This window comes from Rhinolophus sinicus, linkage group LG03 (genome assembly GCF_036562045.2).
Source record: "Rhinolophus sinicus isolate RSC01 linkage group LG03, ASM3656204v1, whole genome shotgun sequence".
Lineage (NCBI taxonomy): Eukaryota > Metazoa > Chordata > Mammalia > Chiroptera > Rhinolophidae > Rhinolophus > Rhinolophus sinicus.
The window spans coordinates 112,118,567-112,146,228 of record NC_133753.1 but is presented as its reverse complement, the minus strand read 5'-3'; the positions used below and the strand labels follow the sequence as shown (position 1 = coordinate 112,146,228).

The 27,662-nt window shown below is 37.1% G+C and overlaps 1 protein-coding gene across 3 annotated transcripts in view; it reads left to right on the top strand.

The window, feature by feature from the left end:
* The window catches only part of MEGF10 (multiple EGF like domains 10), a 155,296-nt gene that overhangs the window by 43,606 nt on the left and 84,028 nt on the right, over positions 1–27,662 (top strand). For all 3 annotated transcript variants that reach the window (XM_074328539.1, XM_074328540.1, XM_074328541.1), the window contains exons 3-4: positions 2,257–2,358; positions 3,781–3,881. In XM_074328539.1, the coding sequence (XP_074184640.1) occupies positions 2,257–2,358; positions 3,781–3,881 (203 nt within the window). The remainder of the gene's footprint in view (positions 1–2,256; positions 2,359–3,780; positions 3,882–27,662) is intronic.

Sequence of the window (27,662 nt, the reverse complement as noted above, 5' to 3'; positions counted from 1 at the left end):
AAGTCAGACAGAAAGACAAATACCTTATAACTTCACTTATATGTGGAATCTCAAAAACAAAATAAATGAACAAACAAAACAGAAACAAACTCATAGATACAGAGAATATTTTGATGGTTGCCCCCTGAGAGGGGTGGTAATGGGGCTGGGTGGAAAAGGTGAAGGTATTGAGAAGCACAAATTGGTAGTTACAAAATAGTCGTGGGGATGTAAAGTACAGAATAGGGAATATGGTCAATAATATTGTAATAACTATGTATGGTGCCAGGTGGATACTAAACTTATGGGGGGATCACTTAATAAGTTATATAAATGTCTAATCACTATGTTGCACACCTGAAATTAACATAATATTGAAAATCAACTGTAACTGCAAAATAAAAATAAATTTTAAAAAGAGAAAGTTGCTCTATTTTGCTCACGGGTAATGTAGGACCGCACCTATATAGCAGTTCCATATACAGAGGACATTCATTCTCTTTGCTCTTCACTTGAAGTGGAATGGAGAAATAATTCTGCAGGCCTCAAAATTCAGTTATTTACAAGCACCGGGGTAGGAAGGGGGAAAAAAAGCTAGCAAGGAAGCCTTAGAATTTTCAAAAACCTGAACCTCAGGTTGTTGTTAGGTCTGAAGAAAATATTGATAGTTTAACGTGATATTTCATTCCAAAAACATTTATATTTTGATAGAGGCCGTCCAAAAGGAGTTACGTTACAAATGTAGGCAACTGCATACTCTGTGCTCATCTGAACCTGTTCTTGCAGGTGGCAGCAGGTGTCACCTATTGGAGTACAAGGAAATAGTCATCTAAAATGTATGTTAGAAATTCAGAATGTCAGGTGGGAATGGATCTTCAAGACCGTCTCTGACTCCCTGGTTTTAAGATGTAATAATCAAAACCCAGGGAAGTAAGGTTATTTGCTGAAGGTTACCCAGTCTCTCAGTGCCAGGTCAAGATTATAACCTTGACTTCTTCTAATCCAGCGATCTTTTCAATAGAGCCTATTTGCATCTGCCAAAGATTTGTGGAGGATCCTTGCATTTACCTAGAAATCAAGTTGCCACGTCCCAGAGAATGAACACAGAAGTCCTATTGAAGCCAAAGTACATAATGACTAAGAGACCGGATGGGGAAAGAAAGCCCACTGTTTGTGAGGCCAACACCACATAGCTTTTCACTTGAGAAGGTTCTGCCCTCTATCTAACCTGAATTCTTCATGCTGGAATTTCAACCTCATTTTTTCCCCTACCTTCTCTAGTTAGCTGATATTTCCTTTTAATAAACTTGGGCTATTGATTTGCAGCAAGTGAGTCTGTGATTGTAGCCCATTTTATTTGCTAGTGTGAATTAAAGATTTTAACGGAAATCTTTAAGAGTTTTAAAGAAAAGAAAACAAACTAGAAAAGAGAATTCTCCAGATTTTCCTGGAGGTAGGAACTCAGAGCTCTTGAGCAGGTCATAGACTGCTTTAACATGAAGAAGTGTGGAACTGAGCATTGAATGTTCTTTATATTTCGTGGATGTTTTTCACCCACACTTTTAGGCCCATAGGAGGACATGGTTTTACTTTTATAAGAAGCTGTTAGTGAGAATGTACTGGGAAACAGGCTGCTCAAGTAGCAGCAGGTTTGATATGATTACTTCAGGCTAATTGTCTCAGCAATATGTTTAGAACTGGGTTTAAAGACTTTGTAGTTTTTATTTAGAAGTTGTATGTATTCCACTGCCTGAGTAGTAGAGTGGGCACACAAAAGCAAATTATTCCAAGTTTCAAGCTGAGAAATATGCTATTCCTGATCTTCCAGAATCAGTAGCAAAATGTACTCTGTTATGAATACTCAAATTGTCTCAATGCTGATTACCCTTATTATTTGCGTGCAGACGTACATGGAAAACTTTTTTGTGAAACGTTTTGTTTATCCCTGGACCCCTGGGGCGAGAGGTTGGAGTTAAATACAGAAAAAATATATGGTGATATGTTTTAAAATTTCAGAATGACAGAGTATATGGTGGGTAGTAAAAAAGAATTTTTTTGAAGTTTATAGTGTGAACTCTTGTTTTTAAAAATATATATATTATTAATCTTGGTCCCTTTGGTGTTCAAACAAAAATATGAAAACATGGAGATTCTCTGTTGAGTCAGTGTGTAGTTGCAAATGGAAATAATTGAGCCTATGATTGTTTTTTTGTACACAGTATATCATTAATGTAAGAAAGAGAAATACTGATTCCTTGTCTTTCCTTTTCTTTTCAGCTACTCAGTAACTGTGCAAGAATCATACCCACATCCCTTTGATCAAATTTACTACACTAGCTGTACTGACATTCTGAACTGGTTTAAATGTACACGACACAGGTAATGAAAGCTCAGCTATATTTATGAGTTTGGCTAACTGGAGAGGAGTTTGATAACAGATATTAAATACTTGAACAGGTGCTTCCATTCACCTAGTGAGTTGTTCCTGAGTGCTTGCTATTTTCCTAGCCTGATTCCAAATCACAGGAGACACAGAAAAGCAAAAAGATTGTCCGTGCCCTTGAGGAGGTTACGGAGCAAATGACAACTGGTTACCATGCTTTGATTAGCACGAATTCATCCAGCTTTTAGGTTGTGCATAATAAGCGGATACACTCTTAAATACGGACATCACCGGGTAGCAAGAAACATATCTCAGCATATGTTTCTACTTGAACATCTGACTCAATGTAGGCTGACTTAAATTTGACCTCAACTTAAGTAATATATACCACATACTTTTTCTATAAGTGTGAAAACAGAAAACAAAATAAATTAAGTATTAATGTTAACATGAAAGAGAACCATGATACATTAATAAAATACTTGTAGTGATGTAAGTCATGGGTTTAGTGTGGCCCCTGCTGATTTATGTTGTACTAAGTGATGTTATTCTCAGTGTCATTTCCTCAGACAAGCTTTCTTTGACTATGCTATCTAAACTCGTATCCCTTCCTCTCATACTCTATTGCCTTAGTCGGGCTTTATTATTTTTTTCATACCATTTAATCATTACCAGTCATTATAAGATATATTTGTTTAATGAGTATCTTTACTTAAATTCTACGGGTCTGTCTTGCCCAGTAGAATGTAATTTCCTTGAGGGCAAGACTTTATATTCTTTTCCTGACTGTAAGCTATTTCTCCAGTGCATAGAACAGTGCCTGGAATATAATAAGTGCTCAATAAACACGTGTTATATTAGGTTAGTACAAAAGTAATGGTGGTTTTTGCAATTATTTTTAACCTTTTAAAATGCAATTACTTTTGCACTAACCTAATATAAACAAACTAATGAATCAATGACACTTTAGTTAAATGTAAGGTTCTTGTTTATCATCCTTTTTTATAGTGAGGTGAGATTGCATTGTCACAAACTTTTACAGGAATTCTCTGAATTCCTCCTTTAAAATATATGTAAGGGAATGATGATTAGATAAGTGTCATATCTGAAATTAATACTTTTCAAGATATCTCAAGATGAGGGAAATAAGGAAGTCATGAAACTTCCGATCCCTTGAAATAAAGTATAAATTGGCTTAAATGGGCAATCTTAATATATTCTTAGCAAATTGGTAAGAGTTAGCATAATATTGGTCAAGACATATATTCCATGTTTTGTTTCTTCTTTATTATCTTGGAGTGCTTTGCTTTTCATATTTTTATTATATTTAATAGCTCCTTCATGTTAATGTAAATTCTTTATTTCTAATCAAATTGCAGGTCAAAAGAAGTAACAATGTGCTTTCCCCCTCTATATAGAGTCAGTTATCGGACAGCCTATCGACATGGGGAAAAAACTATGTATAGACGCAAATCCCAGTGTTGTCCTGGATTTTATGAAAGCAGGGAAATGTGTGTCCGTAAGTAAAACCTTCATCCCTTTAAGGTTCATATATTTTTCCCAGTGCTGGTTTACATCTATTAATGGCAGCCGAAAGGAAAGCCTGGGGTGATGGGCACCTGGGATCACTCCCTTTCACGCTTGGCTGCTTTCTTGGTCTGGGTAAGGGGGAAGCATTAACTCTGTCCCTCTGTCCTATCAAAATTTTCCAAATGAATGTCACTTGCAGAGAAAACATGTGTTATAGGAAGATGATTCAAGGCCAGATGCAGCAATGTTAATTATGCTTCTTCAATAACTGTCTCTTTGGAAATTGGTCATTCGATTTTGGTTACAAGACAACAGAGATACAACTTTCTTGCAGCAGCTTACCAGAGTCCTGAGTCAACTTGGGAGAGACCAACATGTTCTTTTCTGGTACATAGGATGATTAAAAGTAGAGGAGCTTTCACAATACGAAATGACTATAAGTCTGGGTCACAAAGTAGACCTTCTTTTTTCACAGTCATTTTCTCTCTCCCTTCCCCTCCCCATCTCACCAATTCATCGCAAGACGTCTTGAGAGAAATTTGATATTTTATGAAACACTTCAGAAAATCCTAGATTACCTTGTGGGGTGCAGTTTGCAATTGAGGTTTCTTACCATTGTATATAGGACATGTAGAAGACAGATCATTAAAAACGATTTTATTCAAATATTTTGGTTCAACCACAGCTAGAGGGACACCTTTGCTTTCTGGGCTGAGACACTGGTGTTGAGATGCATAGAGAGAGACAGGTTCTGCTCTAATTTGAAGGCACTAGGAATGATTGGACACATCTGGGTTTAGGAATCTGCAGAGCTGGATGATAGCACTGACTGTGCCCCCCCTCAGTTGGGTGACCTTGGATGTGCCATTAATATCTTTTTGAGGCTCCTTTGAAAGAGAAGGCAGCAGGAAAGGAGGAAAACCAAATACGAGATGGGTTGACTCCATAGAAGAGGCTAGAGGCATGAGTCTACAGAAGCTGAGCAGGGCTGTTGAGATGGATGTCACTCATTCATAGGGTCACCAAGAGTTGGATCCAAGTCAATGGAACATCTCTCTTACACACACACACACACACACACACACACACACACACAAACGGCTTGGACCAGTATATGTGTCCTCCTCCTTTCAACCCCTGGATTCTATTCTTTTTGTAGATGGTGACAAGTCTTCAACGTTAATTTAGAACTAGGACTCTATATGATAATTACTGTTTATTGAAAAAAAAATAGAAAGTGTAACTAAACAAAAAGAAGAAAATGAAAATGCATTGTGAATGTCTTTCCTGGTCAGTAAATGTACTTCTGTAACATATTGCAAATGTCAGCATTATTGCATTATAGATATTTATTTAACCAATTTCAACTATTGAATATTTATGTGATTTTCAAGTTTTACCTACTATGAACTGACTGCTCTAGAAGACATTACTGTGATTAAATCTTTGTGCATATCTTCGATTAATAGGTAAGGATAAATTCCTAGCAGTAATATTGCTGGGTCAGAGGTTTACACATATTTCTAAGATCTTTGGTGTGTTTCCAATTTATGACTCTCATCAGCAGTGTATGAGAATATTTGTTTGTTTATACCCTGTGCCAATTTTTTCTTTGCTAATTTTTTATTAATTTGCATATCTTTGATTCATAATGATGCTGAATAAGAAAAAATACATGTTTATAACCAAACATCTTAGAGAATAATCATGAACTGATATCTATGGCCCAGGACGATGGGGCATTTTCAGAGGAAAGCACCAAGTGCACACAGAGTGGAGAGTGGGGACCCGCCTGGCTGGCTGGTGTCCTTGCCAGTGTTCAAACTTGTAAGCACAATTGTCAGCATACTGGGAGAGCAGTTTTATTTTCCAGGATTCATTTCTATTAAACAAGGTCGTAGGAATTACATATAAAGCCAGGATGCTGATTCATCAAGTGACACAGAGCCTGAAGAGGTGCTTGGGCCATCTTCTGGCCGTTCCTTCTCTCCTTGAAGGCCTGGCACATGGAAAGCTAGATTTTACTGCCAAACTGGTGTGGGGAGCTAGGATCCAAGAAAGTTCAGTTAGAGTTTCAGTATTTCGTGGCCCCAGCCTTGCATAGCCCCCAAACTGTCTTTTTATTCAATAGTGCAGCCCATCTCAGAAAGCTGTCCAATTCTACTAGTACCATCATACCTGAAAATTATAATGGTGAAAATAACTTTTCCTTTATCGCACACTAGACAGGTTGCAAGGTGTCCTCCTTCTTGCTGAGATGGACGCCTCTAGCATTTGCCTCTAAAATGCTCTCTTTTCTAAGACTTCTTGGCTGACCAACTGCCCCAGGAGACTGAAACATTTTTCCTTTAGATATGTTAATATATTTCATCAGCATACTGTCTAGTCTCAGAGGCCTGGGAGGTATTTGGTCTCTTTAAGGGTATTTTGCATCTCTTCATTCTGATGTCTTGATTTCGTAGCTTAACCCAGACGACAATCAAGCTTTCCTGATTTCCTTGTTCTTGGAATTGCCTCCAGTACGTCTGTACTCTCAACAGCAGGCACTGGTGAGGCACCCTTGTGGGTAGAGAAGGAAGACGAGAGAGCACAGGATTCCTGGTTCTGCTTCATAATCTCTTTTTCGACTAGGTTTTGCTGCCCGGCACATACCACAGTCACCATTTTTAACTGTTTCCAGTCACCAAAAGGAATCGAAGCACAGGAATCAATTATCATTTTAGTTTAATTTTTGGTAGTCAGTTTACCTAGAAGACAAGAAAGGATGGTTTCATGCAAATACCTGTATTTGAAAAAGTCTCTTTTAGGTAGCGGATTAGTTCTTTCTGGAGGGCAAGTCCCATCCTCTCATCTCTCCCCACCCCTGCTTCATCCTGCCCAAGATTATGCATTTCTGCTAAACTCTCAGGCTGTGCAAAAGCTGCTGGTCCACAGAGTACACTGTGAGTAACAAGCTCTGTATCCGGAAGACAGACGGATGTCATCAGGCAGGCAGAACCGAAAAGGAGAGTGTAGGGAATAGCATGGTTACAAGCCTTTCCTAAGAATCTGGTTGGAAAAAAAAATGTATTAGAAAAATTTCCATAAAGAAGATATTACTAGACATGAAGAGGTTTATGATTCCTTGATGAGGTTTTAATCTGATCATAAAATTAATTGAACTTTAAAGTTTACTCATCCTTCAGGGTTGCTACTCTTTCCTAATTGATGTTTCATCACTTTTGATTTGGAGAAATAGAAATATTAATGAACAAATGCCCAGATTAATAAAATAGTTTTAATATGTGTGTGTACATTTATATGTATATATGGTATGTATGTAGTATGTGTGTATATGTATATGTGTGTTTGTGTATGTTTTTTAAAATTGAGATATAATTAACATAACATTTTATTAGTTTCAGATGTAGAACATAATGATTTGATTTTTGTATATATTGTGAAATATACCACAATAAGTCTAGTTAACATCCATTGCCACACAATACAAATTTTTTTTCTTGTGATGAGAACTGTTAAGATTACTTACTCCCTTAGCAACTTCCAAATATACAATACAGTATTTTTCACTATAGTCATGATATTGTATATTATATCCCCAGGACTTACTTATTTTATAACTGGAAGTTTGTACCTTTTGACTACCTTTATGCATTTCATCTACCCCCTGCCTCTGGCAACCTATAATCTGTTCCCTGTGACTATGAGTTTGTTTGTTTTTTTGTTTGTTTGTTTTCGATTCCACTTAAGTGAAGTCATATAATTTTTGTCTTTCTCTGATTTATTTTACTTAGCATAATGCCCTCAGGATCCATCCACGTTGTTACAAATGGCAAGATTTCATTCTTTTTTATGGCTACATAGAGAGAGAGCAAGAGAGAGAGAGAGAGAGAGAGAGAGAGAGAGAGAGAGAGAAATATGTCTTCTTTATCTGTTCTTCTATTGATGAACTCTAAAGTTGTTTCTATATCTTGGCTACTGTAAACACAGGGGGTGCAGATATCTTTTCAAATTAGTGTTTTTGTTTCCTTCAGATAAATATCCAGAAATGGAATTTCTGGATCATATGGTAGTTATGTTTTTAATTTTTTGAGGAAACTCCGTACTATTTTCCATAGTGGCTGCACCAATTTACATTCCCACCAACAGAGCACAAGAATTCTAATAGGTGTGAGGTGGTATCACCTTGTAGTTTTGATTTGCATTCCCTTGATTATTAGTGATGATGAGCACCTTTTCATGTCCTGTTGGCCATCTGTATGTCGTCTGTGGAAAAACAGCTATTCAGATCTTCTGCCCATTTTTAGATTGGATTGATTTTTTTTTGCTATTGAATTGTATGAGTTCTTTATATATTTATCAACCCTTTATTAGATATATGATTTGCAAATATTTTCTCTCATTAGTAGGTTGCCTTTTCATTTTGTTGATGGTTTCCTTGCTATGCAGAGGAAGAGTTTTAGATTGGAGTCCCACTTGTTTATTTTTGTTTTCATTGCCTTTGTTTTTTGTGTCAAATCCAAACAATTATTGCCAAGATTGATGTCAAGGAGCTTAACACCTATGTTTTCTTCCAGAAGTTTTATAGTTTCAGGTCTTACATTCAAACTGTTATCCACTGTGAGTTGATTTTTGTGTATGGTATAAGGTGGAGGTCCAATTTTATTCTTTTGCATGTTGCCGTCCAGTTTTCCCAACACTATTTATCGAAGAGACTATCTTTTCCCCATTGTATATTCTTGGCTCCTTTGTTGTAACTTAATTGACCATACACGCATGAGTATACTTCTGGGCTCTTTATTCTGTCCCATTGATCTATGTGTCTGTTTTCATGCTAATATCATTTTGCTTTGATTGCTTTGGCTGTATAATATAGTTTGAAATCAGAAAGTATGATGCCTCCATCTTTTTTCTTCTTTCTAAAGATCTCTTTGACTATTGGGGGTCTTTTGTGGTTCCATACAAATTTTAGTATTATTTGTTCTATTTCTGTGAAACATGATATTGTAATTTTAATAAGGATTGCATTGAATCTGCAGACAGCTTTGGGTAGTATGGACAGTTAAACAATATCAATTCTTCTAATTCATAGCATGGAATATTTTTCCATTTATTTGTGTCTTCTTCCATTTCTTTTGTCAATGTCTTATAGTTTTCAGTGCACACTTTTTTCACTACCTTGGTTCAATTTATTCTGAGACATTTTATTCTTTTTGAAGCAACTGTAAATGAATTTTTTCTTATTTTTTTCTCTGATTATTTCTTATTAGTGTTAATAGTAAATTTTTGATTTACCGAAGTTATAAATCCAAAAACTTCATTGTTTCTTAAGCTAAATTTAGCATACAGATGTTTCATCCATTAGTATCACAGACTTTAACAAATACATTAAAGGGCTTTGACAAATGTTTTACAAATATAAACACCATCAAGTTTTTAAAATGGAATCTGTATATTTGATAAATTCAATCTTCGTTTTAAGTAATCTAGCTGCCAGCCTGACAGACTGTCCTATGTGCTTAAATACTTTTTGTAAATCTAGTAAGTTCAACTTACAAATAAGGTGAAATCTTAAGTTCTCTTAAATGTTGTAATATTGTATTTGTAAAATTTCAACCTTAAAATAACATTTCTAATCAGTATTTAATAAATGAAATTCGAAGACTGACTTTTGATTCTAAAAAGCCACATTCTTTTAACTATTACAAATATCTTCTTAAATCTAAAATTATAAATACCATAGATTTTTATTCTTTCACACATTTCTATATTAAATTTAAAATATTTACAAGGCCAAAGATAGTTAACCTCTAAGGAAATAATTTTGTCATTTCAGGTTTTTTGGTTTACTTTTAAATAAAATTTTGTTGGTCTCTTTTCAATTTGCTGAAGTTATTTATTTATCTATTTATTTATTTTTAAATTACAGTAAAAAATACATAACATAAAATTTACCATCTTAATCATTTTTAAGTATGCAGTCCAGTGGTCTTAAATATATTCACATTGCTGTGCAACAGACCTCTAGACTTTACCTTTCAAAACTGAAACTCTATACCCATTAAATCTTAATTCTCCTTTTTTCCTTCCCCGAGTCCTTGGCAACCACCTTTTACTTCTACTTTCTGTTCCTAGAATTTTGACTACTTTAGATACTTCATATTTAATTTAGATTTTGACTACTTTAGGAATCATATGGTATTTGTCCTTTTAAGACAGACATTACACTTAGTATAACATCCTTAACCTCCTTCATGTTGTAGCCTGTGACAGGATTTCTTTTTCAGGGCTACATAATATTCCTTTGTATTGTTTTCTGAAGTTTTTTAGATACCAGAGTACATGGCCCTTGATGACTACCTTAATGGAACATACTGAGCCCATTGTCTGTTTTAGATGTTGTATCCTGTGTCACTTAGATTTAAGACATATTATTTCCTAGTGCCATTTGTGTTTTGCTTTCAATGATAGGAACAGGCTGGCGGATAAAGTGAGACTGATTGGTTTTTCAGAGGGCCAGAGAAATGCTGATTAGATACAACAGGTGGCAGAGGAGAGAGTACAGGCTGATTTCTGTGCTCGTAAAGGAGAGAGCGTTTGAGACTGAAACTTGAATAGCAAATGCCAGGGTCAAATCAGCAGAAGGCCCAGGCTGTTCGGGGTCCCTCCCCTTGCCCTCACCAACATCATGGGGATCCATTCTCTCTTCACCCCAAAGTTCCATTCCCCTCAAGACCTCAACTGTTTGCAGCTCCAGGGATGGTTTGGAGCCAGGGCAGCCTCCTGTCTTCTCCCACGGCCCCCGCTCTGAGCACTGAGACGAGAGGAGTCATTTCTGGTTCTCTGGCACTGAGGGAGCTCTAGGCAGCTCGAATTGAGACCCAGACCTGTGATCTCCACAGTTCTGCAGCTGTGGAGTAAATGAGCGTTTGAAGCTGCCCTAGGCACCGAACCATTAGTTACAACTTCAGAACTCCAGGAAAATGTGTTTGCAGGTACACACAACTGATTTCCAAACACAACTTTGGAACCCAACCTATTAGCAAATGCAGATTGCCTATAGATTTGGTTTCATGGGACTAGGAAAAGCTCACAGGAAAAGCGGCAGCAAAGTGAGTCGCTGGCATCCCTCTGTCTGTGGGAAGGATTGGTTGAACAGGAGATAAGTCTGGCCATAAAGTCTCACTCTGATGTCCTTGGCTTCACCTTGGTTAATGGGAGAGAAAGTAGATAATTTTAATCAGGGCCACTTGCAGCAGAATCGCAAATGGACCAAGAGCATGGCCAGAGGTCCCTTCTCCAGTCCAGCTTCTGTGCCTTTGCCCAGAGGCCCAGTCTTCTCCTGCTGGATAGTACAGCAAAGGAAGGGAACATTCTGATGACTGTTTCATTCGTGGTAGACTTAACTGTCTTACCCCATGTTTGTTAGGTGGAGGAGTCAAATGCTAACTTCTAATTAAAACTGTAATGGGGGTATTGCAGGCAGTGTGTCTTACAAGGAAGATATAGGAGAGGTTTGAGACTGGGTCACCCACTCGATTGCCGTGTAGGCTAGTTCCGATGGTAGATCGGTTCCCATGGATGTGCCCTGCCTGTCTTTGGCACTTGTTAAGAGAACTTTGGAACAGTAAGTAAGAAGCCTTAACTCCCACACACTGAACTGTATATGATTTCCTGTTCGTAGCAAAGAGGAGTGTGACAATTGATTACCATAGCAGTGAATAAATATTCACAGCTGATTTTCAACTTGGCCAATTTTATGAAAACCTGAACTAGCTGTAGGCAAATAAGGGACAAGAACTGTGGTTGGTGTTTATATAAAAATAGTTCCTGCAAATAAACTTTATTCTTGTTTGAATGTCATGCTTCAGTGAGCAAGGCATGTTAAGCCCAGATTTGGGGTTAAGGGCTTCAAGACATATGCAGCTCACTTACCCAGGGATGTTTTCCTTCCAGGAGACAGATGCACCATACAGGTAGCACTTTAGGGGGCCACATTAGACTGTTTGCCATATATCCCATACACTTACCCTATTTCTTCTTTTTGTTTTGGAATACTGTTGTGTTAGACTGGAATTAACCCAAAGCTTCCCTTTTGGGAGAGAGGGTACCATCTCTTGGAAGCAGCTACCTCAGACATTGTGTTTAGAAGGATTCTGGGGCCCTGTCTGTGCTGAGAGAGAGAACAGAGCGACCCATTAGTGAGTTCTGTCATGGTCTTTGGGTGGCCCGATTGCCCCACACTTCCCATCCCTGTATTAGACTCTGTCTGACATCCTGTACGGAGCATTTGGAACCTCTTGAGTCATGGAGATATCAGCTGAGTTTCCTGAATCACGCACCTGGCCGTGGGCTCCTGTTTTACCCAGCTTCTCTGTTTCACTGGGAAGTACTAGTATGTACTTGGTTCTGCTGTTGTCCCCAGGAAAATGAGCTTCCTCTTTGTGAGCTGGAATATTTGCCAAGCTACCTTAGGATTATTTTGTCAGAAATCTCGTTTTGGAATGAAAAAAGATTTTCAATAGCCATATGTTGCCCCAGGGTCAGCGTGGGGGGTGGGGGTTGCTGGCTTGGGTACATTGGTTAAATGGGCAAGGCTTTTGGGAGGAGCTGCTACTTGTTTCTTCCACTTGGAGATGATGGAAACACACATTTAATTCTTTATTTTCATGTCATTTTGGTCTTTGGCTGCTGAAAAGCCTGGGGCTCAGGTTTTCAGGATGCGAAGAGCTGGAGCCAGAGCCACGTTTGTGAATGTGAAGATTCAGCCTTTGGCAGACTGCGTGTACGGGCAAGCTGGGCTTCTGGGGGGGGATTTACAGGAATGCAGTGAGGGCTCAAGGAGGGGAGGAGCATCTCTCTGAATCTGGGGGCAATCTGAGCTTTCTGCTCTAGATTTGTTTTACGCTCACAGGCTTGTTTCATAACAAAGTTGTGGTTTTGTTATATATTTTCAAACCACCTCAGGGTATAGACTCTTTTAAGCAGACCTTTTTGAATACAGATAAAACTAAGGTAATCGTGTTAGGCTAGCCAAAGAGACCCTGAACTGACAGCATTCAGATGGTATGTCCCTAAGTATACGTTCCCGTGATGCCCTTTCTGCCACTGGCAGTGGATTTTTTCATGTTTCCATAGGGACCCTGTATTCTGTTGCTATGGAGCCCGACTTGGTTCAGAGGAACCTACCAGTAAATACTGGGAAAGGCCCTTTGTCCACCTACTGCACCAGCAGAAATGCCAATTTTCCCACACATCTACTGGAACCTAAATGTCTGTTTTCCACTGCTAGTAGCGAAGATAGGACATCTGATAAACAATGCATGAAACCTGTGTTGCCTTACGGATTGCCAATGCGTGCTCACTAGTTAGGATTTTATAAACAGAAACCATGATTTTAGTAATAATTAAAAACACTATAAATTCAAGCTAGCCTTGGTCTAAACAGATGGAAATCACATCTGCTAACTATGTTTTTGCTTAAGAAAGCCTGACTTTAGAGTCCCATGAACACAGGGCAAAAGGGAACTAATGAAACATCCCTGCTTTATCTGTAAAAAATGAGTTCCTGTCATTGCAGTCTTCACAGGACAGGTAGAATTTTTACAGGCCTTATAATTTATGCAGCCTCCTTATAGGGATAGATAATAGCTGCTATAAAATCTCAGAACAGAGAAGCAATTTTTATTGCATAACAGTTCAAATCTTTTTAGAGCAAAGTAATTTAAAATTAATGGAAAAAAACACATTTTAATCTAAGTGACCTACCAGAAAACATTGACATGACCAGGTGGTGACAGAACTTGCATTTTTTAGTCCGGGATAGAGACTGTTTGCACTTTTATAGATAATCCCGTGGTAAACCTAGTACATCCCTCTGGGCCACACACAGAGATGCTGGAGGGAGACGGATGTGGGTACCAGTGAAGATGCACTGACACTATTCTTTCCTTAAGCAGCAGATAGCCCAAGTTCTAGATGTGGTTTTTTTTTTCCTTGATGACTAATTCTTTAAAAAGATTTGAAAAAAATCAGCTAGAGCTCCAAGAGAACCACCGCATAGAAAAGCAGTCTTCTTAGGTAGGTCACAGAGGGCAGCACGATCTGAAGGTGGGCCTCCCTGGCCAGTGGGGCATGTTCGAGAGGCAAAGACTGTTATGGCAAGTCTAGAGATATGGCAGCCAAACTGATGTTTAAGCCTGTAAACAACTTAGTTAATTTATTGTACTTAGCATGTAATTGAAGGACAGAAAAGGAAGTGTGCCATCTCAAATGAAATCTATCCGGGGAGGAGAACAGTTTTCCAGAATCTTGGGCCCTGGCATTGTCTGGAGTTGCATTTCCCTACTGTGAGCTACTGAATGCGCGTACGGCAGAGTTCACTGTTGCATTATCCAATAAGACTGGGAAATGCTTAGTGCTGTATCCCCTTTCTCAAAGATTTACTTTAGTCTGTTAAAGGCTCTGGGAATGCTTGGAGTAAAGGTATGTCTCAAACTTCTTTGATCATCGAAATCCTTCCCCTTTCCCAATCCCCCCCTCCCCTTTTTTTCAAGAACCTGATGGAATAATTTTTAGAGTCTCCTTTGGAGACTATTACTTTAAGGAATTTAGTTTGCTTTTATATAACTTTAGACTGGTAATTGTAAATATTTCACTTTATCAGAGACTTTTGAATCTTTAATTTCTTGGGTTTTTTTTTTTTAATCAGTTTTATTGCGATATAATTGGCATTGAGCATTGTATAAGTTTAAGGTGTAAACTGTGATGATTTGATACACTTACCTATTGCAGAATGATTACCACAATTCATGTGACTTGCTTTATTGCGTGATATTTACTTTATTGGAGTAGTCTGGAACCGAAGCCACAATCTCTCTGAGGTATGGCTGTATACCACATTTTCTGTATCCACTAATCAGCCAAAGGACATTTAGGTTGTTTCCATATCTTAGCCATTATGAACACTAGTACAATGAACATTTGAGTGCAGCTATCTCTTTGAGATCTTGGTTTCATTTCCTTTGGATATATACCCAGAAGTGGGTTTGCTGGATCATATGGTGGTTCTATTTTTAAATTTTTGAGAAGTTGCCATACTGTTTTCCACAGTGGTTGTATGAACTTACATTCCTGCCAACAGTTCACAGAGGTTTCCTTTTCTCTAAATCCTCGCCAACACTTATTTATTTTCTTTGGGATGACAGCCATTCTAACAGGTATGAGGTGGTATCTCCTTGTGGGTTTGATTTGTGTTTCTCTAATGATCAGTGATGTTGAGCATCTTTTCATGTACCTGTTGGTCATCTGTATGTCTTCGTTGGAAAAATGTCCATTCAGATCCTCTGCCCATTTTTTAATTGCATTGTTTATTTATTTATTTTATTTTTGCCATTGGGTAATATTTTCTCCCATTCAGTAGATTCACTTTTCATTTTATTGATTGCTTCTTTTACTGTGAAGCTCTTTCGTTTGATATAGTCTGACTTTTTTTTTTTTCTTTTGTTGCTTGTGATTTTGGTGTCATATCAAAAAAAATCACTGCCCAGATCAATGTCAAGGAACTTTTTCCCTATGTTTTCTTCTAGGAGTTTTATGTTTTCAGGTTTTACATTTGCATCTTTAATCCATTTTGAGTTAATTTTGCTGTGTAGTGTTAAATAGGGGTTCAATTTAAGTTTTCTGCATGGGATTATCCAGCTCTCCCAATACCATTTATTGAAGAGACTATCCTTTTTCCTTGCATATTCTAGGCTGTCTCATCAAATGTTAGTTGACCACATATGTGAGAGTTTACTCATGGATTGTCAATCTGTTCCATTGGTCTATGTGTCTATTTTTATAAAATTGCCATACTGTTTTGATTCTGATAGTTATGTAATATAGTTGGAAATCAGGAAGTGTGATGTTTCCAGCTTTGCTCTTTTTTTCAAGATTGCTTTGGCTACTTGGGGTCTTTTGTGGTTTCATACAAATTTTAGGATTGTTTTTTCTATTTCTGTGAAAAAAGTCTTTGGAGTTTTGATTGGAGCACAGGATCTGCAGATGGCTTTGGGCAGTATGTACATTTTAACAATGTTAATATTTCTGATCTATGAACATAGGATATCTTTCCATTTATTTGTGTCTTCTTTAATTTATTTCGTCAAAGTCTTGTAGTTTTCAATGTACAGGTCTTTCACCTCCTTGGTTAAATTTATTCCTAAGTATTTTATTGTTTTTTAATCTATTGGGAATGGAACTATTTTCTTTAACAGATATTTTGTTCTTAATGTATAGAAATGCAACGGATTTCTATATATTGATTTTTGTATCCTATTACTTTGTTGAATTCCTTGATTAGTTCTAACAGTTTTTGGTGGAGTCTTTAGGATTTTCTATATGTAAGATCATATTATCTGTTAACAGAGACAATATTACATCTTCTTGTGTGATTTTGATGACTTTTGTTTCTTCTTCTTACCTGAGTTTGTTTGGTGACTTATGTACTTTATGTATTTAAATATCCAAATCTCCCCCAGATTTGGGACGTTATCCCCCATTATTTCTTTAAATAAGCTTTCTGCCAGCAACTCCCTCTCTTTTCTCTCAAGGATTCCAATAACTCACAGATTGCTTTTTTTGATGGTATCCCATAGATCATGTAGGATTACTTCCTAATTTTTCATTCTTATTTCTTTGTTCTTTACTAACTGGATAATATCAAAATATCTGTCTTCTACGTCATCAATTCTTTTTTGCTTGATCCATTCTTTTATTGATGTTTTCTATTCCATTTTTCATTTCATTCATTATATTCTTCAGATCCAGAATTTCTCTCTCTCTCTCTCTTTTGTGTGTGTGTGTGTGTGTGTGTGTGTGTGTGTGTTTCTATCTCTTTGTGAAACTTCTCTTTTTGTTCATGTATTGTTTTCCTGATCTTGTTGAATTGTCTTTCTGTGTTTTCTTATAGCTCATTGAGCTTTCTTAAAACAGCTATTTTGAATTCTTAATCAGGTAAATCATAGATCTCCAAGTCTTTGAGGTCGGTTACTGGAAGATTATTGTGTTTTGTCAGTGGCATAGTATTTCCTTGATATTTAATATTCCTTGAAGTCTTGCGCTACTGTCTTCACATTTGCAGCAGCAGTCATCTCCTTTAGTCTTTACTGGCATTGGGAGATAAATACCTTCTGTCAGCTATGCTGAGGATTCTGAGGCTTTCTCAAACCTCCTATTCATAAGCCTGCTCCACATATTTTGCTTCCTTTTGTGGCAGAATTCTTAAACTTGTATGCCTTCTCTGCATCCTGTAACACATCAGGTCAGGTATTTACAGCTTCTCTTTTGCTTTCCCAAGGGCAGAGCTAAAGCTCAAGTTTGTGGTCTCTCCCTGGCCCACAGATTGGAGCTGGCTTTCTTCATGTTCTCACTAGCCATCTGCCAAAGCTTGTTCTCACCATTGTTGGGAGCATGCACAGAGAGCTGGACACAGAGTGAAGGTGTATGTGGGTGAGGTGCATGGAGCATTAGGAGTGCCCATTAGCCAGTTGGGGGTTTATCCGCAGACTAGGAATCCCCAGTGGTTCATGAGTGGGGGAGCTTCTTGATGGGCTCTGCAACACAATAGGATCTCCTTTCCTTTAATGCCCTCTGAGATTCCTCTCTGCTGCTCTCCCAGCCTCTTCACTTTCCCCAGTCATGCAACTCACAACTCCATACTCTGGCTGTGGCGAGAGAGAAACGGGCCTCTTTGACAAAGTCCTACACAACTGGGGAAGTTGTGCTCTACTCACATGCTCTCACTTTTCCTTGCACAAGAAATCACAGGTCACAAAGGCACTGAGCTGTGCTGCCTTGGGCGATGTGGGTAAAATCTAAGTTTTCCTCTGACCCTCTTCAGTGTGTCCAAACTCGTTTTTTCTTTTTCTTTTTTGCTCTAATGATATGCTGGAGCTGGAGCTTCTCTGCTGGAATTCTGGACTCCCACAAAGGCTCTCTCATTCACAAGTGATTGTCTTAAGACAATGTTCTCCAGGGGCTCCTGGACCATGGCCAAAATGGACTGGAGACAGTTCACAGGCCACTGCAGGGTCCACAGCTAGGACCAAGATGCCTCTTACCTGATGCATGAGGGGGCAAGACTCCTTCCAGGTCCCTTGGTGTATGGTGCTGGATCCCACACCTGCCACAAAGGCATGTTTGTCTGTGGATGGATGCTGAATTGTTGTTGTTGAGGGGGAATACCATGATGGATGTCTTTTTCATGCATGTTGTTAATGTCATTTCTCTTTAATTTCTTCTAAGGACAGTCATATGTCTGTTTTCACAACTCAAGAATCGGAAAGTTTTAGTTGGGTCATGACAGAATATACAAGTCACTTCTTTGCCCTCACCGTGGCATGGAAGATGTACCCATTTACTGGCTTCACCACTTAGGTTCACCAGTGGCTGGTCCTTTCCTCCAAGTTTTGAACTATTATTAACAGAGATATTTCATGACAAACAGTTGTTCACCAAAAGTAAAGTTGTCAATGAGTATTCATATGTTACAGATCTTGATATTCAAGTCAAAACAGCTGTACAAATAATAGATTTACAGTTGATACAAGGGAAAAAAATAAAATTGAGAAAAAAGAGCAGTTAAGTTTAAAATGCAATCTGTCAAAGATCTTAAAAGCTTTATTCTGAACAGTTTAGGGCCTTTACTGATGTTTTCGCAAAGCAGGTCAATGCTGTATGCCAGCGATGGCAGACTAACAAGCTGGATGATTTGATGTATAACCATATTTTGTTTGGTCTACATTGTGTTTTACATTTAAATAGTTTTTAACATGAAACTTAGGACTTTCATCTTCCATGGGAAAAATAGGTGATTGTTTAACACTGGCTTGGCTTTCTTATGTGGCAACAGAAAGGAGACAATAAAGGGAAGTTGCCTTTTTATTTATTTAGTTTTAATAGAAATAACATATTATATTAGTTTCAGTTGTACAACATAATGATTCAATATATGTAAAGTGAAATAATCACCACAATAAGTCTAGTTAGCATCTTTCACCACATATAGTTAAAACAATATTTTTTGTGTGATGAGGACTTTTAACGTTTACTCTCTTAGCAACTTTCAACTATGCAATATATTATTAACTACACTCCCATGTTGTACATCATATCCTCATGACTTATTTTATAACTGAAAGTTCGTACCTTTTGACCCCCTGGAGCTGTCCCTTTTAGTCATGAGCAAGTGCTCGCTGAGTTTTCCCAGGTCTTCCTGACCTGCGTATTCTTCTCATGGATCCCACCTGGCCCCTGGAGGCATTTGAGTTTGTGTTCCTCAATTTTTGGTGTTCTAGTAGCAAAGGACCTGCTGCCAGCTTTCTCTCAGACCCTTAATTTTCCCCTTTTTGAAGAAATTCTACCATTTAATTTATACATTTGACTTAAGCCTTCGATACTGAAATGCAAATGTCCCTGACAAGGGAAATAACCATAGCTTTATTATTAGTCATTAGCCCTTGAATATGAAAGTCCATTTGTTCTCAAGCTAGTGTAGATGGTGAAGGAGAGTACAAAGAACATAAGGGTACCAGAATCCAGGAGGAAATGTCCAGGGACCATCACAAAGGAGGGAGGAGGGGCAAGGACATTGAACGCGACAAGTGGTGAACTTGGTGTTTGCTGTTGCTCTCTTAACGTCCCCTAGGGCTGGCCTTTATTATTAACGTGTTATTAAGATATATTGGATAACCAGTAGCAAAGTATCTGAAACAAGTGTCAGCAGGATGAAGTGGGGCAGACTAGGGGAAATGCTATGCGGTGGAAAACATGCTGTGGGAGAGAATATTGGTGAAAGAATTCCATGGCTCTGCAGAAAGTTGTTGGACCAAGAGGAATGCCATTCTAAAAACAGAAGAGACTGATATGGAACTTCTGGTAGAATCACCGTGTTTTCCTCACAGACATAAACACAACAGAAGCACGAAGGAATTAATTTATCCCAAATGAAGGTATCTTCCTTCTGGTTCATTCTCTAATCTGTATGCTCATGATTTTGAAATCCTTCTCAAATTGAATCAGTTTGCAGTTGTATCAGACCAGTTATAGGCTGAGTTGTTAGGAATTTGTGCTTAGGAAAGTTAGTTTATTCCAATGCTTATTAACTTTTTTGAAACTATGGTCCATTAGGATCATATTACTTCCATTACTTAAATCTGATTTAACGTAAAGAGACACAATGTGAAGAGTCGTGGCCAAAATAGATAATGCCTGTATATGTGTGGAATTAAGCTAAAACCTTTTTCCACTTTCAAATAAATGAATAGGATTATGTGCCCCACAGATGGTATTTCAATCCCTTGTGTGGGATCCCTTACAATAGTCTATTTCAACATAAACTTTTTTTTCTGTATAAGTCATTCACTTTGTAGAGGAAAAGCGTAGTAGAACGTTGCATTGTGAGTTTTAGTATTAGTATTTCCTCAAATAACTTTCTTGGGAGGGTCTAAAGCCAACACCTTCATAAGTATTTGGAGAACCCATCTATCAATGACAACACTCTCTTACTGAAATTTCAAAATATTTTAGGGTTAGCTCAGATTTTTTTTTTTTTTTAACTTTGCCCTCTTTTGTATATGAGAAATCTCTTTGCCCCTCCCTGGAAGTTCTCACACATAGTTGTTTGTTTGTTTGTTTGTTTGTTTGTTTGTTTGTTTGAATAGCTCTTCTGATGTAACATTGACATAAAATAACCATACAAATTTAAATGTACAATTTGATGGATATGGCGTATGTACAACCATGAAAGCATCACCTCAGTTATGATAGTGAACCTATTCATCACATACAAACTTCTTTTCACACTCCTGTGTAATTCCTCCCCTCCACTCCTACCTGCCCCCCTTTTTCCACAGGTAACCACTGATTTGCTTTCTGTCACTCCAGATTAGTTGTATTTTCTAGAGCTTTATGTAAATAGAATCATACAGTATGTTCTCTTTTATGTCTGATCTCTTTCATTCAGAATAATCATTTTATGATTCACCCATTTTGTCTGGATCATTAGTTCATTCCTTTTTCATTGCTGAGTAGTATTCTATTGTATGAATATAGCACAATTTATTTATCCTTTTATGTGTTTATAGACATTTGGGTTTTTTCCAGTTTTTGGCAATTACAAATAAAGCTGCTTTAACAACTCCTGTACAAGTCTTTGTATGGACAAACGCTTTTATTTCTCTCATGTAATAACTAGGATTAGAATGACTAAATTATTTGGTACATGTACACAAGTGTTTAGAGATGCTTTTTTGTAATATCCAAACTGGAAACAATCCAAATATCCATGAATGTTTTTTGGAAACTGCCAAACATTTTCAAAGTAGTTGTCCATTTTAATTCTATGCACATATTTCAGATCATACACATGATACAGTCAGTCTTTTTAATTTCAGTCATTTGAATAGATATGTAGTATTATCTTATTATAGTTTTAGTTTGCACTCCTCTGGTGACTGATGTCATTGAACATCTTTTCATGAGCTTATTTGCCATTAGTACATCTTTTTCGGTGAAGTGTTCAAATTTTTTGCCCATTTCTTTATTTGTAATTGAGCTTCTTCTTCTTCTACTTTTAAATTTAGTGTTCTTTACATATTCTGGATACGAGTTCTTGATCAGGTAATATTTTTTGAAAATATTTCTTCCATTCTGTTACTTATCTTTTCATTCTCTTAGTGTTTTTTGAAGAGCAGAAATTTTTAATTTTGATGGACAGATTTATTAATTTGTTCTTTCACAGACTATGTTTTTGGTGAGGATCTAAGAAATCTTTTCCAAATTCAAAGTCGAAAGGTTTTTCTCCTGTGTTTTCTTCTAGAGGCTTTATACTTTTTAGGTTTTACATTTAAGTCTATGATTCATTTTGAGTTAATTTTTTGTATATGGTATGAGATTATATATCTACATTTATTTACTGACATGTGGATATCCAATTCTTCACTGAATTGCCTTTGTGTCTCTGTCAAAAGATAATTGTCAATTTATTTATAGATTTATTTCTGGAAACTCTACTATGTTTCATTAACCTTTTTGTCTATATGTATGGCAATATCACACTTTCTTGATTACTATAGCTTTATTAGTCTTTAAACGAAGTGACATTGGTCCTCCAACTTTGTATTTCTTTTTCAAAGTTGTTTTGGCTATTGTATGTATTTTGCATTTATATATAAATTTTAAAATCAGCTTATCAATTTCTACCAAAAAAAGCTGCTGGGGTTTTGATTGGTATTGTATTGAATCCATAGATCTGTTGGGGGGGAAATTGATATCTTAACAATACAGAGTCATCTGACTCATTAGCAAAGTTTATCTCTCTAGAGAGAATATGTATATCATCCTGTTGTTGGGTGGAGTATTCTATAAGTAGGTCAAATTGGTTGACAGTTTTATTCAGTTTTTTAATTTCTCTCAGCAATGTTCTTAGTTCTTAGTGTATACATCTTTCACCTTTTTGGTTAGATCTATCCCTTAGTATTTCATATTTTTGATGGCTTTAAATGGCTTTAAAGTGTTCAATTTCTGATTGTTCATTGCTAGTATATAGAACTATAATCAAAAATTTATATTGGTTTTTATAAAAAACTTTGTTAAACTCTCACTTTTTTTTGTAGATCGCATCATACCATATACATGCATATATTTATACAATTTGTAAAGGCAGTTTTACTTCTTCATTCCCAATCTGGATGTTTTTTATTTCTTTTTTCTTGCCTTATTACTCTTGCTAGAACCTCCAGTACAATACTGGATAGAAATTATAGGAGTAGACATCCTTGTCTTGTTCCTAATCTTAGGGGGAAAGCATTCATTCTTTTATACTATTGGGTATAGTATTTGTAGTAGGTTTTTCATATTTGCCCTTCATCAGGGTAAGGAAGCTCCTTTTCAGTTCTAGGTTGTAGAGAATTTTTATCAGGAATGGATGTTGGATTTTGCCAAATGCTTTTTTGGCATTTTTTGAGATCACAATTTTCTGCTATTATGGATATATATATATATATATATATATATATATATATATATATATATATATATTATTTTTTTATTTTTTATTTTTTTATTTTTTTTAATTTAGGACCTGATGTCTTCCAAAGAGGAAGTGTGTTAGGAATCATGTTTAGCTGCAATAGATATCTGTAAAACATAAACATATACACACTTGGGGTTTATTATCTTTATGTAATGAGAAGTGGGTGGTATATGGCATTCATTAATCCATGCAAGGGATTCAGAGCAAAGTGTCCTATGATTCTCTGCGCCCTTCCCTCAGATCGCCTGATAGTATTTGCAGATTCAGTCATTTTGTCCACACACCAGGCATCAGGAAGGAGAAAGAGAAGAGAAATGTCACTTACCAATTAACTCTGTCCTCTTACACTGTTTTCCACATGGACACTTCAATCCAGAAAGAGGGCTGGAAAATGTAATTTATTGCTGGTCACATTATTGTCCTTGGTGAAAGTTGGATTCTGTTAATAAGGGTGGAGGGAAGAATACACATTTTTTATACAATTAGTGATATTTGCCAAAGACACTGCTAGTAATTGCTCTTAGTACTTATCCTTAAGAGTCACAAAAGCCCTATGAAGAGTGGAGCGACAGGAACTTTAGATCTGGATTTTCTTTCTATTACATTTACTAAGTGTAAATTTGTAGGCTCCCAGTGTTCTTTCACCTTCTATGACTGATCAGCCATTTATGCAGGTGTCATATATGAACCACAGGTGGCTATGGGACAAGAGCTTCTGACCCCAAGCAGTGGGTTATGCAATTTTGGGGATGGGATGGACGGAGAATGGAGTATGAGGCAGCTGTTGTTGGCCACTCTTTCCTGCAACTTTATGACAAAGGTGTCCAGTTTTTCAGTTCAGAGCTTTTCTCTTTCATGAGACCCACCTTGATCTCACTCCAGTTGGAATTAATTGCTTTCTTTCAGCAACTTAAAAAAATCTACTATATTTTTTTTAAGACAGCTTTATTGGGGTATAATACATATACCATACATTTCAACCATTTAAAGTGTACAATTCAGTGGTTGTTTATCTATTCACAGAGTTGTGCGAAGATCACACAATTTTAGAATATTCCATCACCTCAAAAAAAACCCTGTACCATTAGCCATCACCCCACATTTACCCCTAATCCCTTCCAGCCCTGGACAACCACTAATACCCTTTCTGTGTCTGTAGATTGGCCTTTATAGACATTTCATGTAAATGGAATCCTTAAACGTGCTCTCATAGTGTGTTGTTATTACCCTGTTATTACCTCTGTTATTACCCCTGCATTTTGCTCTGTGTTTATTGGGTTTGAGGGGCCCCTATGCTACTTCCTCTGTGGACTAAGAGTTCCTGATTTACCATCTTTGTATCACAGTAGTGCCTAGCAATGTGTCTGCTATTTCAGTGAATATTAAATTGAAGGAAAAGAGAATTCCCTTCCCTTTTATAAACAAACACAATAGGGTAGGCTGCAATGTAATGTTTGGCAACATGAAAACAAAATTATTCCTGTCCGTACTTGAACACTGTAGTAGCAATTAGATTTTGTAAAGGCTTTGCATATAATTGGCATCAAACAAAAGTATGGAGTGGATAAAGTTTATCTTGGAAGTCCACCCTTAGCGTTCTCTCTCTTCCTCATTTGAATCTTCTAACTTCTAACTCCTAACCATCTAGTACACCTGCCCTAGTTTCTGACCCAATACAACCTTTACCACCCTTTTTACCCTGCCCCCTCCCATTAAAACTCATCATAAGTTTTGTTCTACTGGGAGTCAGGCACCAGGGTTGAATCCTACTTTTGCCTCTGACACCAGCTATAAGTATTGGGAAAATCATTCCATTTTTCAAGTTTCAGTTTCCTTGTCTGAAAAATGTGGGGGTGATATTCAGTAGAGATACCTTTAACTCTAAAAATCTATGTTCCTTAATAGCAACTCAGAATAAATGAGCAAAAACAAGATTTGTGACTTATGCTCTTTATTTGTAAGAGCAGAACAAAAGGAAATTCTGAGGGAAGATGGATTAGTTGGAAGGTTTGTGTTTCTATTGAACAGTTATTTTCAGGAGATGCTTTACTCATAGAAACATTTTTTCAACTTAATTTAAATGAATTGATTATATTATATCCTTTAGGACAACAGTAGGTACTGTGTTTAGAGAGAGATAGAATTGATTTATAAAGGAATCTTTTGTCTGCTCACTCCTATTTTCACCTTTTTCCCATACTAGGTATAAGTCAGAAGGGAAATGTACGTGGCAGAAGAGAAAACTATTGAGTATAGTTAGTAGCTCTTAGTATTAAAGCCAAGTGTTTTCAAGTGAAAGGAATGAGGTCCATGGCACTGGTAATGGGATTTAAATGGATTTAGGAACTAAGGCTGACAGAGGAACATAATTAGAAAAGATTCCAGGGTCATCATGTCAGTCCTCACCTGTTCATTAGGCAGACAGGCTGTCCAGAGCTTTCACTTCAAAAAAAGGGAATACTCTTCTCATCAGTGTCTCTTGCTATCTAGCTCTTGAGGGCAAAGATGCTTTGGCTGCTCCTTGGAACTTGATGTGTCTACAGCAGTGTACTTATTGTTTTGTATATTCAGCTTACATCTGGTCTCTAAAAGAGTCTACTGAAAACTTTTCTTAAAGAGAGATGTGAGAAATAAATCATAGTGGACATATCATCTTTGCTAGCTTTTCCTGGTTTAAACTGCCATTTTAAAAATAAGAAGAAAGGACATGAGCAGGAAATAAAATGACTGTTGTCATTGCTGTGAGAGCCACACTTATGAGGGGTCTTTTGCATCTGTCCTTGAAATCTAAGCTGTTAAACATTTGCTAAGGAGAAGCTCTGTTCCTTTTTTCTTTTCTAGTTCACTTTGGGATTTTCTGCAGGTCAAATTCATGTCTTTAGCCTTCCTGGGTTTCTCACGTAGAGTTTTAGTCATGGAAGCTCTACAGTAGGTGGCATCTGAAGCTTAAAGAGGAAAGACTGGGGCTGAGGTGGGGATCTAGCTCAGCTGATCCTAGACAGAGAGTTTATGTCATCAGCACGTATAAGGTCTGACAATTAAGTTTGCTAACTTGTAGCAATGATGTTGCTAACCTTTTTTGATATCAGAGGGATTATTCATTATGAATTTGTACCAACTGGACAAACAGTTAACCAAGGTTACTATTTGGAAGTGCTGAAAAGGCTGCATGAAAAAGATGAAAACGACCTGAACTTTTCACCAACAATTCATGGCTCTTGCATCACGACAATGCACCAGCTCACACGGCACTGTCTGTGAGGGAGTTTTTAGCCAGTAAACAAATAACTATATTGGAACACCCTCCCTACTCACCTGACCTGCCCTCCAATGACTGCTTTCTTTACCTGAAGATAAAGGAAATATTGAAAGGAAGCCATTTTGATGACATTCGGGACATCAAGGGTAATATGACGACAGCTCTGATGGCCATTCTAGAAAAAGTTTCAAAATTGCTTTGAAGAGTGGACTAGGTGCTGGCATCAGTGCATAGCTTCCCAGGGGGATTACTTTGATGGTGACCATAGTGATATTCAGCAATGAGGTGTGTGTAGAACTTTTTCTAAGATGAGTTTGTGAACTTGTCAGACCTCGTATGCCATAGTTTTCCTGCCACTTGGTGAGTTGAGACATCAGAGAACTAAGAGAATTTTACAGCTTGTTCTGTTCTCTTCTCTTGGCTCCTTTTCTTTGCTCCTGTTCGTCTTACCGGTAATTGGTGAAGGCTATTGCTAAAGTGGAAAGTACAGAGCTGGTGGGATAAGGCCATGGAGCAGAGATGGCTGTTATGTGACAGAGTCTAATGCTGTGTATAGATTCTGCACCATGGCAATAGAATTTAGTGTTCTTTCCTTTTAGAATCCATGCCAACAATATTTCCCATGATTTAGATCATTATTTCACTTTAGGCTTCAATACTCAGAGGTAATTCCATTGCCTTTAGCTTTAATTAAGAAAAAATCATTAGGAAAGCAGAATTCCCTCTTCTAATTCCTAATTAACTTATAGACAAATTTGTTTTCTGGTGTTTATTCACATTTTTCCTCCAACTTTGGCCAAATGTTAGTTAGTTCAAAATTTTCATAAAAATAACCTAGAGCTTAAAATTACCATCATAGGATTCTTTTTGAATCTATTATAATTGACTGAAGTTCTTGATGTTCATTTCATAAAACACAAAGTTTATAACATCAGGAATCAACCGTGAGAGAGAGAGCATCTGCATTGATTATTCAGCAATCTCAAAGCATTCTGAAGGATAGCTCCTCTAAATTTTACACTTAGAAATTTACTTAATATCTTTTTTTTTTGGAATTAACAAAACAAGAGCAACAAAAAAACAATTGATTGGAACCCAAGAATATGCAATTCTGATTCTTAATCCTCTTGGATGCATGTTTAACATATGCATTTCTTTACCCATTTTGATATTGGAGGAAAGGTGCTAGGCTTGCCTGCTCCATCTTACCTTTCTTCCTAGTTGATTCAGGTGGGTACAGTGGAAATCATTTGGGGTCACTCCGGGGTTAAGAGCCAACACAACTACAGCTAAAGCCAAAGTTTAATATGCAGCCTCTATGGTAACTATGAATATTAAAGACATAGTTTTGGGGGAGAGAAAGATGAGTGGTAAAAGCATGTAAAAGGAACATAAGGAGTGAAAAAAATGAAAAGATACAGAAGAAAGGAGAGAAA